General features: G+C 42.6%; 1 protein-coding gene across 2 annotated transcripts in view; it reads left to right on the top strand.

The window, feature by feature from the left end:
• Positions 1-12,608, top strand: part of SFSWAP (splicing factor SWAP) — a 140,932-nt gene that overhangs the window by 68,528 nt on the left and 59,796 nt on the right. For both annotated transcript variants that reach the window (XM_073676097.1, XM_073676098.1), the window contains one exon: positions 9,696-9,883. In XM_073676097.1, the coding sequence (XP_073532198.1) occupies positions 9,696-9,883 (188 nt within the window). The remainder of the gene's footprint in view (positions 1-9,695; positions 9,884-12,608) is intronic.

Raw genomic sequence — 12,608 nt, 5'->3', positions numbered from 1 at the left:
TTGCGCAGATGTTACAGCACATGCTCCACCGCTGGCGCCATTTTGCTTGAGCCAATTTTTTTTTTTTTCTAATGAAAGAAGACCACAATATTAAATGCGCAGGCACAGGTTTAATCGGTGAAACAGCCCCAATCTGACAATGCCAAGAGTTTACGTAACAAAATCCTGATGACAGGTTTCCTTTAGTTATAATTGTAAAGATGGCAGGAGGAAGCAAGGAGCTCAGCAGACTCCCGAGTTAGGGTCGCTTCTGTTTTAATGATAATCATGCATCTGCATATAATATGTGCTGTTTGGCACCAAAACACATTGGCCCTTCAGCTGTAATGTACCGCCATATCCATCTTCTGTTCATAATACAGCTGTCGTGGCCCCCACTGTGCAGGTTATACGGCCCCTTCTGATGCCTGCTGTCTTTACTATGAATCACAGGGCTTTATGTACAGTGACACAGCAGGCCGGATAACTACATTGTGTACCATGGCAGCAGACTGCAAGGTATTTCTGGCAGCTTGGACTTCTTTTCCTCTGGCCTGGATATAGTTTCATCTCCATGTTGTCATGTTACGTCGTCTGAAGTGCAATTGCACAGCCAGAAAGTTCTCCACTTTACACTGGAGCACATGTATTCATTCAGATTATCGAAAACATTCTGGAACAATGGAAAATTAGGAAACTGAACCTTTATCAAGCAATCTACATTTCCTTTTGGAAAATTAAAAGCCAGACCCCAGTTGCTATTCACATCAAGGCCACATATATTCTTTACCTATCCTATACGTCTTGACTCCCATGGTAGTAAATGTCTCTTCATGTATGTCACCCATGTGGAATCAGACATGAGAATTTATTTTTTTTCCTTTGATATGTACTGAAATGACAGACAGTGTGGTCCGAGTACTCCAACATGTCCTCAAAGCGTGGCTTGTACCAATATATTGAGAGAAAACCTTTTATATATGGGTGGTGCAGAGCTTTTTTTTTTTTGCCCAAGTCACATCGTCATATTAAAGGGAAGGTTTTTGCTATGTAATTTGTGCGCACAATGATGTAGTGGAAGAGACACATTCCATTTAAAGAGAACCTGACAGTGGCTACATGCTGCCCAATCCTCAGGCAGCATATATCTGGCTGCACGATTTCAGCCATATAAGTTTAACTCTGAAACGCTGCAGCATTTCTGAGAAAAACCTAGTTTAATAGCTGCCGGGGAGAATTCAGACAGGTGAGTCCCCAGCAACTTCTCTCCACCTGCTGCCCTGGAGTGACAGGTCTCTCCCTGTGTGTACAACTCCTGGCAAAAATTATGGAATCACCGGGCTCAGAGGATGTGCATTCAGTTGTTTAATGTTGGAAAAAAAGCAGATCACAGACATGGCACAAAACTAAAGTCATTTCAAATGGCAACTTTAGGGCTTTAAGGAACACTAAAACAAATCAAGATTAAAAATGTGGCACTCAGTAAGGGTAATTTTTTTTCAGGCCAAGCAGAGGGAAAAAATTATGGAATCACTCAAATCTGAGGAAAAAATTATGGAATCATGAAAAACAAACACACAAAAGAACACTCCAATGCATCACTAGTATTTTGTCGCACTACCTCTGGCTTTAATAACAGCTTGCAGTCTCTGAGGCATGGACTTAATGAGTGACAAACAGAATTCTTCATCAATCTGGCTCCAACTTTCTCTGATTGCTGTTGCCAGATCAGCTTTGCAGGTTGGAGCCTTATCATGGACCATTTCCTGCAACTTCCACCAAAGATTTTCAGTTGGATTGAGATCCGGACTATTTGCAGGCCATGACATTGACCTTATGTGTCTTCTTTCAAGGAATGTTTTCACCGTTTTTGCTCTATGGCAGGATGCATTATCGTGTTGAAAAATGATGTCATCATCCCCAAACATCCTTTCAATTGATGGGATAAGAAAACTGTCCAAAATATCAATGTAAACTTGGGCATTTATTGAAGATGTGATCACAGCCATCTCCCCAGTGCCTTTACCTGACATGCAGCCCCATATCATCAATGACTGTGGAAATTTGCATGTTCTCTTCATGCAGTAATCTTTATAAATCTCATTGGAATGGCACCAAACAAAAGTTCCAGCATCATCGGCTTGCCCAATGCAGATTCGCCATTCATCACTGAATATGACTTTCATCCAGTCATCCACAGTCCACGATTGCTTTTCCTTAGCCCATTGGTTGATGGCTTATGTTTAGCTTTTCTGTATGTAAATCCCATTTCCTTTAGGCGGTTTCTTACAGTTCGGTCACAGACATTGACTCCAGTTTCCTCCCATTCGTTCCTCATTTGTTTTGTTGTGCATTTCCTGTTTTGGAGACATATTGCTTTAAGTTTACGGTCTTGACGCCTTGATGTCTTCCTTGGTCTACCAGTATGTTTGCCTTTAACAACCTTCCCATGCTTTTTGTATTTGGTCCAGATTTTAGACACAGCTGACTGTGAACATCCAACATGTTTTGCAACATTGTGTGATGATTTACCTGCTTTTAAGAGTTTGATAATCCTCTGCTTTGTTTCAATTGACATCTCTCGTGTTGGAGCCATGATTCATGTCAGTCCACTTGGTGCAACAGCTCTCTAAGGTGTGATCACTCCTTTTTAGATGCAGACTAACGAGCATATCTAATTTGATGCAGGTGTTAGTTTTGGAAACTAAAATTTACAGGGTGATTCCATATTTTTTTTCCTCAGAATTGAGTGATTCCAGATTTTTTTCCCTATGCTTGGTCTGAAAAAAATTACCTTTACTGAGCACCACATTTTTTATCTTGATTTCTTTTAGCGTTTCTTAAAGCCATAAAGTTGCCATTTGAAATGACTTTAGTTTTGTGTCATGTCTGTGATCTGCTTTTTTTTTCAACAACATTAAACAACTGAATGAACATCCTGCGAGCCCGGTGATTACATAATTTTTGCCAGGGGTTGTATATCAGGAGAGACCTATCAATCCAAGCCACCGGGCCCTGCGGAGTTAAACATATATGGCTAGACTCTTGCCGCCTCTTTTGTACACTATTGCACGTTTTCTTTCTTGTCTTTACAAGTCCAATCAGATGATGCATCCTGATTGGAGATGCGGCGAGGCTGGAATCTGAAATCTGAATTAACATGTCAGGACTTATCCCAGATGTTTAGGAAGGTTGATTTGTATGCAGATGTGGTGTTCTCTCAGCTACGCAGCCAAATATTTGTGTTGTTACATTACCCTCACATAGCGCAGATGAAAATTGTCTGTCTTCAGTTTTTTTAATCGAATAATCAGATTTACCTATGTAATTTACCGTAAGTACCATCCTGCCATATCGTAATCTGGCACCTGGTTCCAAATGCATGTAGGCCAGGGGTGGGGAATCTCGGGCTGTCTACGGCCTTTGATGACCTTTTATCTGGCCCCCAGGCATATGCTTTGGGGCCGCAGTGCGTGGGCCGGCAGCTGTAGTTTGCCGGCCCATTAATTTCTTCTTGCTGTGCGAGTACGCACACGCAGTGTTCACTACTGACGGCTGAGGCACGTTTAATAAAATATATCCTGACACCAGTGCAGCGCCAGAACGTACTTTGTGGGCGGATTTAGCGCGCAATTTGTACAGTCCCCGAAGGATGGTATAAATATGCAAATGGCCCTTGGCAAAAAAAAAAGATTCCCCACTCCTGCTCTAGGCCATTATTTGTAATATTTGTATGTTAACGTTTTAGTAATCTCTCCCCTGTGTGCATCCTGGAGACTGGGCATCTACTAAACAACTATAATCTTGGCCAGATATTTGATACTTCTTAAAAACGTAATAAGCCGCTTCCTACCACGTGAATTACACGTACGTCATATGTCTGATGTGAGTGTATGGAGCAGGCTCAGGAGCTGTGCTGGCTTTCTTGTACAACCAGCTCCTATGTCTACCAGCTGGGATCAGAGCAAGCGCCAAACGCTGCTGATTAACCGCTAAGGGGGTCATGCAGATCGGTCAGAGCACAAACCGCTTATGCACAGACTGGCCACTTGTCTCCTGTATCGACCGTGCCAGCCTCATAGAAATATATGGAGCTGTGACGCTTGGGTCAGGAGTATTGTTGAGCTATACGATATTTCCTGATATCGAAAGGTATCTGATTGGATCGCACCGATACCCAAAAAGTATCGGATATCGCCGATTCCGATACCGGAAACCAATGCAAGTCAATGGGACACAAATATCGGAATGAAAATAAACCCTTTCTTTCCTTGTAGGTTAATTCTACATGAAGTAAAACAACTAAGAATAATGTAGAATGTATTACGCGAAAAGCCGGCAATTCATCAGCGGCATACACCGGTACCCGACAATTTACAACAGAAAGAATAGAGCATCACACACAGATTAGAAAGATAGAAACATGTCAGTCACATATATAAGAAGTACAGTGACAGTGTTGCTTACTGTACTTGTCATTTAGTGTAAAGGATTTATAAAAAAAATATATAGTGTTTTCATGCACCGTCTCTTTAAAAAAGCCAGCCGGCAATTCAGCAGCAGTACCCGACAATTTAGAATAGAAGGAATAGAGAATCACACAAAGATTAGATAGATAGAAACATGTCAGTCACATATATATGAAGTACAGTGACAGTGTTGATTACTGTACTTGTCATTTAGTGTTAAAATAAAGGATTTATTTAAAAAATAATTGGTGTAGGGTTCCTCGTAATTTTAGTCTCTAGCAGAGGTTAAGCAGACAGCTGGGGCAGATGTTTGAAGCCTGGAAAGGGGGTAATGCCCACGGAGCTTCCCAGGCTACTAATATCAGCCCCCAGTGGAATACCTAGCCTTTACTAGCTATTAAAATGGGGGACCCCCCAAAAAAATGACGTGGGGTCCCCCCTAATTTAATAGCTAGCAAAGGCTAGGCAGACAGCTGGGGGCTGATATTAATAGCCCAGGAAGGGTGCCATGAATATTGGCCCCCTCCCAGACTAGAAACACCAGCCGTCAGCCGCCCCAGAAATGGCGCATCCATAGGATGCGCCAATTCTGGCACTTAGCCTCGCTCTTCCCACTGCCCTGTAGCGGTGGCAGTGGGGTAATAGGGTTGGGGTTGATGTCAGCTTATAATGCCAGCTGACATCAAGCCCAGGTTAGTAATGGAGAGGCGTCTATAAGATACCCCCATTACTAACCCCATAGTCAAAGTTAAAAAAAAAAACACAAACACCCAGAATAAAGTCCTTTAATTGAAATAAACACACAATTCTTTATTGTTCTAAATTAAACCATACTTACCATCACGCCCATTCCAGCTGATGCCAACGATCTCCTGCAATAAAAGTAAAATAATAATGCAACCTCATCCTTACCTTTCCATGGTTCCCACGACAGCTTCAGCTCTGCTACATCGAGATGACAGGCTGGACCGCAGCAGAACGCTGCCATCCAGCCTGTCATCCCGCAGACACTGAGAAGCGCAGGCATGCTTGTGCTCCTCAGTGTCAGGATGTGACGGCATAAAGATGAGCCGAGGTCATGTCCAATGAACTCAGCTCACCTGAGTTAAAAATAAAAAACACACACTACACCCAGAAAAAAATAATTTATTTGAAATAAAACACACCATTTTATTTAATTCTTAGTTTACAAAAAAAAATAGTTACCTGTCCACGTTCCTGCGCTGATCTCCCATGCACAGCTGTCACATCTGGAGATGTGACACCTGTCATTGCTGCTGTAAGCTCACACTGGCGGGAACACGTCCGCTCCCGGCAGCTGGAGCCACTGACTGAGGTCACCGGAGTGCATTCAGTCAGCGCAGCTCCTTAGACCTTTACGGCACTGCTGTACCGTGGGAATTTCTAGCCATCATTCTAGCGGCGGCAGCGGTTCAGAGAGGTCACATTCTATGTGGCTGCTCTAAACTGGAGATCATCGTTGGACACTCGTGGACTACTACGGAGGGGTAAGGATAAGGTTGTGGTTTATTATTTTATATTTTATTACAGGAGATCGATGGCTTCGGGGAATTAGGTGTCTAGGTGAGTATAGGTGTAGTTTTTTATTTTTTACTTTATTTTAGGTGGAGAACGGCGGGGACAGGTAATGTATGAACTAATTTATTGTAGGTAACCACTGGCCACCAATGACGTGTATTTAAAATTTATTGGGGACCATGGGGCAGTTTAAATAGCAGGATCAGGCTGATGGGAACTACTGCTCCCATCAAGCTGATCCTGCTGGCACGAGTGGACGGGTTACAGACATAGGCCGATGGGAGTAGTAGTGTCACATCGGCCTATGTTTGCCTGCACGCAGACACCGGCAGACATCGCACAGACACAGCGCACACCCGCACACACCTTCAGACATCGCGCACACCCGCACACATCGCACAGACACCCACACACACTAATCATGACGGGTCTGATGGTCTGGGAGGTGAGGCTGACCTGTGCGGCCGTGGGAAAGTTCATGTGAGTTCATGCAATGCAGTCAAGCATGAACTCGCATGAACCCTCCGAGGGCACCGCGGCTACTTCAAATGAACAGCTGATCGGCATCACCTGATACCTCAGCTGTTCATTTGAAATAACCGGCTGGAAAGCACAGAACGGGAAAGCCGGCGGTGAAGTCTTTTCACTGCCGGCATCCCCGCCCGGGTCCTTCGCTCCCCGCCCGGTCCTAACTTATCATTGGGATGGGAGGTAGCGAGGGGAGCGGAGGATCGGGGTGGGAGGCTGCGGGGAAGCAGTATGGGGCTATGTGATTTGTTTAAAAGCCGGTGGCTTTTTACAGCCCGCCGGCTTTTAAACAATCAGGAGAATTCTCTCACGCTGCGATGGCATTCTGATGACAGGCTGGATCGGATATTCTAAAAGTATTGGAATTAAGTATCGGAATTCCGATACCGCGAATATCGTCCGATACCTGATATTTCAGTATCGGAATGCTCAACACTAGTCGGGAGAGCTGAAGCCAGCCTGTGCAATACTGCTCCATGGTCAAACTGATTTGCACGGACTTCTGCAGGAACCCTTAGATGCCGCTGTCAATTGCTGACAATGCAGTCACACCCTTGCCACAGATGGAACCACCCTAATGCCAAACAGTTTTCATTTTTCTGTTCCCTTTTTTTTTTTTTTTTTTTTTTTTCTTGTATTGTTTGGTGGTGTGATTACGATGGTAGCTGGTGGTCTGCTGAAGACCCCCTTTGCTGCCTTGTTTGTACACTGTATTCCAGGAGATTGATGAACAGATATAAAGTACAATATATCGTAGAAACATTTGTAGGCTCAAGTCCCTTAGTGGAACAATAAACCTTTTTTGTTTTTAACTCTTTTTAAACATGTATATGTGACTCCAGACATGTGAGCCACATGACCCCTCGGTCTCACCGCCGACACCATAAAATCCTGACAGCACATGCAGCGCGTGATGTGAGGATTCACAAGTTTGCATTCATGGTAACTGCAGAGTTTTGTAAAAGCCTGGACAACGCAAATAAGGGGAATCTGTCATGTCACCTGCAGATATGGAGTTAATCTTCAGGTTATTAGCTTCCTGAAGCTGCCTGCTTTGAGAGCCTCGCTGCCAGGAGGAAATTAATTTTATTCCTCCCAGCAGCCTCGGGCTTTCAGTAATGGGGTTGGGGTGGTGTGGCTTCAGTCACCACTCAGTGCATAGTGAGTGGTGGCTGTAACCCACCCCGGCACTGACTGACAGCCGGCCCAATACGGAGCTGTGACTTGCAGTCACGATACACTCAGTGGTGACTGAAGCCTCTACGACCCACTCCTATGACTGAAAGCTCAGAGAGGAATAAAGTCCATTTCCTCCCGTCAGTGGGCCTCACTTCAAGCGTTGGGCAGCTTCAGAATGTTATTAACCTGCAGATTAACCCCATACCTGCAGCTAAATAGCATTTTTTTTGCATGACAGGTTCCTTTAAGTCAGTAGTTTGTTCTGAATTCTACAATTTTCTTACTATATCGCTGACTGGTACAGTATCTCATGAGTTAACTTGTCAGCCTAGAATGTAGTTTTTTCGCATCTTGACCTGTCTTTGTGATCAGTCTCCTTGTCAACAAGCTGTAAACTATGTAAGACAAAGGCTATGGTTACATGGAGACAGCAATTGTCTGAAAAGTCATGCAACAACAACATTTGGGCAACATCTTGTGTCAAGAATGGGTTAAAAGTCTGATCAAAGATATAAAACCATTTAACTTGTGTGATAAACACTTTAAGAGGAAATGAAAAAGACCATAATTGTAATCAAATAGTCATTTGTATCCCATAATGGTACCAATAAGAAGTAAAGCATGTAACGTGCCATCTGTACATTCATTTTCTTGACTTGTCTAGATTGTTTGCACATTTTAAGATCTGGGAATTAGAAAAGCTGCATGCCAATTATCTACTGGGATATTTATATAAAAATCCATTTCCAATTTTTGCAGAGAGGAAAAAGGAGTTTACTTATCCAGAATTATTTAATAGTTTGGTCAGTTGTAGGATGGCAAAATTTAGGCTGGTCCCTGTAAGCATATGTCCGATTTTAAAATATTCAATAAAAATCACTGCTCTCTATATCCAGAGAAATTTGATTCATCAGAAAGATTACCAACATGGGAAATGGTTTATATTATTTTTTATTTTATTTTTTTCCTAAAGAAACAAATTGGATTAGCTAAATCCAAGTGTGCGTAGTGAGGAAATCTTCAATGAGGACCAGTTCCAAATCTCCATTTTTTTATTTTTTTTTAATTAATTTTATTTTTTTTAACACACAGGAAAAAGAAATGTGGTTACAAACCTATTCATGGCCATTAAAGGGGTTGTATCAACGGCTGCTTTGCATCTGCAGCAATGTCAGAGTGCAGGGACACTGATGCTGGCGGGAGCAGAGAGTACGCTCCAGCGATCCTGGCAAGTTTTTGAGTGGTTCTTACAAGCTCGGTTGTAAGAGCTTGTAAGCACTGTGCATGTTCAGCCACCATTGCTAGACTAACAAAGTGGTCTGTAAGCTTGTCAACAAGCAGTGAAGAATCTATTTTTTAATGTGGAGGATTTTTAATAACTTGTAACATTGCAATTTTTAACTCCATATGCAATGCAGTAAGAATAACACTGTACAACGCACACGGAGAGCCTGGTACATCATTGTATTTGCGCCTTTATTTTTTGTGTAGTTTTATGTGTTCTGCTCCTGTCTTTGTTTCCGCCAGATTCATCTTTCCACTTACGCCTTTCTGGGCAGAGCTTAGGTTTTTCAGACGTTTTCGCTTGATTCATAAATTGCGACTTTTCAAAAAGTTGCAAAAAAAGTTTCTTGAAAAAAATAAAAATTAGTTTTGACTTTGCGCAAAATTCACAAGTTGTGAGCATTATTTTAAAGCACTTGGAGTAAAAACGGCAACAAGACAAATAAGAGGTGACTTAAAAAATGTAAATGATGAATCAGGGCCTGAGTCTTTTATTTTTTTGATACTTTTTAGTACAGTTATTCATGTCAGTTTGGAGGCGCGAGGTGCTCAGGAGTAGTGCTGGAGGAAAGCAGCCACGTTTTTTAATCATAGACCGTTCCTTTAACACCTTTCCTTATTTTGAAGACAGTCTTGCAGATGTGAAATAATTTTACACCTGACATTTAGTTGAAAAAGTATTAATAGCAACTAAGATTCATGTTCATCTTCTTTCAGCAAAGCAAAAGCTAGAGGATAGGCTGGCAGCAGCTGCTAGGGAAAAGCTGGCACAGGCAGCCAAGGAATCCAAGGAGAAACAACTACAAGCCGAACGCAAAAGGAAAGCCGCTCTCTTCCTGCAGACGCTGAAGAATCCACTGGACATGGAGATGGGAAGGATGGAGGAGAGTACCTATAATTCAGAGGTTGGTTCATTTCATTATTTTTGATACCTTGTATGAAATGTGGAGAATTCCATCAATTAGGATTAGATTCCTGGCATTGTACTGGAACCAACACATCCATGGTCCTCTCTGCCCAACCTCGATAGTGTGGGAAGCGATTGCTTCTATAAACAGCTGTAAATTTGTCATACTTCTGACTCCTCGTTTCATTAATTAGATTGAAGTTATGTAAAAGTGAAATCATCTTAATTACTTTCAGACATGGTGCAACTTTTTTTTTTCTGCTTTTTAATATCAATTATCTGCATAGACAGTGCAGCAAAGTGTGCATGTATTATGGCAGCAGCAAAAAAATTGAAGTTGTGTCTGAAACATGCCAGCAGACTAATATGTATAATGCAGAAATAGTAGGAAGTAGATAAGAAAAACTCCAGCACCATCTCCATATCTATCTCAAGAAATGTAAAGTTAAAACGTCCATTTTATTAGTTCCATTAAAAAAGCGCCATATGTAAGGCAGACCATACGCGTTTCGAACCAAACATGGGTTCTTAATCATAGGTTACATTGCTATAGTTAAAAGACACATATATACATATGGCCAACATTTCTTGTGATGAATACGGAGAAGGTGCTGGAGTTTTTCTTATCGACTTCCTACTGCTTCTCATCCCTGGACTTGCTACCAAGGATCTCCGTGCCCAGTGGACCCTTATGGCATAGTCATGGTAGGCTGAAATTTTCCCTTTTTTTTTTCCTTATATACATAATGCAGAAATGACAGAGAAGGCAGAGCCTTTAGGGTGATGATATTTCCCAAACTCCAGTCCTCATGGCTCCCAACACCTCATGTTCTTAGGATTCCTTAATATTCCACAGGTGAGGGAATTATCAAGGCATTAGAAATTGCCACAGGTTCTCTCATCTGTGCAATACTAAGGAAATCCTGAAAGCATGAGGTGCTGGGGGCCGTAGCTGGAGACCGGAAGATACTATCAGAAGAGGTTCTTGAAGCTGGATGCAGCAATGTGGTGGGAGTGATTGATGCGAGAATACTGAATGGGGTATTGTAGGAACCAGGGCTGTGTGAAGTCTGTGTCCATTTTGGTGGAGTCGGTATAAAATGAACCGACTGCAACTCCTAAAATATGTAGTAAATTGGGTTCAGTAGTACCATGCAGGATGTGCTGTAAAATTTTCCATAAGCGTTTGGGAAAGTTATGAAATGTCCTATAAATGTCTGTTCTATTAATGATCTAAGGGTCTCTGCTTTTAATTGAGAAGAATCTATGCTGCAGTTTATGTACATGCTCAGTAGTGAGGCAGGGCTGTGTAGTCGGAGGTTTCGCTTACCAACTCCACAGCTCTGGTGGGAACCCCTGGAGCTTGGTATACTGCCCCGGTGTGATTTCTGTGGAAAAACGTTGGCTGTCATTATCCCAGTAATGGGGGCTCTGGGTGTTACTACTGTGATGGGGCAGAAGCTGGATGTGACTCGCGACCCTCTCTTAAGGCTGTGTGCCCACAATGCGTTTTTGGTGCGTATTTGCAGCGCGTAACGCTCCAGAAACACCTTGCATACCTTATCCCATAACTTCCTATGACATTCTGCAAGTTCAGTGCACATGGTCAGGATTTTTTCTGCGCAGATTTTACTCTCAGAAAAAATACGGACATGACCAATTCTTGTGCGTTTCTGCATGCGTATTTGCCTATACAATGCATTGGAAAAACGCGTCAAAAACGCATGTAAAAACCGCATGCGTTTTTCTGCCAAGGAGATGTAGAAATGCTCAGGAAAATTTCTGCTTCATTTCTGCATCGTGGGCACTAAGGCTGTGTGCCCACGATGCGTTTTTTAAGCTTTTCCACAGCGGCAAAAACGCTGCAGAAACGCTTAAAAAAACGCATGGTAGAAGGCCTGCCATGTTCCTCAATGATAATCCACATGTGCTGTGCACATGCTGCGGAAATTTTCGCTGCATATGATCATTGCTGAAAAAAAACGCAGCACTACCAATTATTTTGCGGAAGTGCTGCGTTTTCGCCGCCATTGACTTGCATTAGAACGCGCCAATTCCGCAAGACTGCGTCTGTACTTGTGTAATTGGTGCATTCTAATGTGCGGATGGTACCTGGGTGTGGAGGACAGGAGACTCTCCTCCACATCCAGGTACCATTAAAAGCTGTAAAAAAAAGACTAAAATAAAAAATAAAGATTATATTCACCTTCCGACGGCCCCCGCACTCCTAATAATAATAATAATCTTTATTTATATAGCGCCAACATATTCCGCAGCGCTTAACAATTCACAGGTTCATGTACAACAGTCATAAGTAACATAGCTAAAGATAATACAATAATTACAGCAAAAATAATGACGACCCTGCTCCTAAGAGCTAACAATCTACAATGAGGTGGGGGTGACACAAAGTACAATGGCTTATTTACAAGGATGGTCCAGCCATCTTGAGGGGATGAGGGATAGATAGAGGCTGCATGAGCTTATCACCAGCCAGTATCTAGTGCTTTTTGGTTGGGTGGAGACTTATGTTTGGAGAAATAAGGAATGGGCTATGAGAATATAAAAGGATTTTGATTAGGGAACGTGATAGGCCACCCTAAACAGATGTGTTTTTAGGGAGCGCCTAAAACTGTGTAAATTGTGGTTCATCCTAATTTCTTGGGGTAGAGCATTCCAAAGAATAGGTGCAGCTCGGGAGAAGTCTTGAAGCCGGGAGTGGG

This window comes from Phyllobates terribilis, unplaced genomic scaffold (assembly GCF_046119375.1).
Source record: "Phyllobates terribilis strain yellow unplaced genomic scaffold, ASM4611937v1 Scaffold_1__5_contigs__length_1240528914, whole genome shotgun sequence".
NCBI lineage: Eukaryota > Metazoa > Chordata > Amphibia > Anura > Dendrobatidae > Phyllobates > Phyllobates terribilis.
This window is presented reverse-complemented; position numbering and strand designations above follow the sequence as displayed.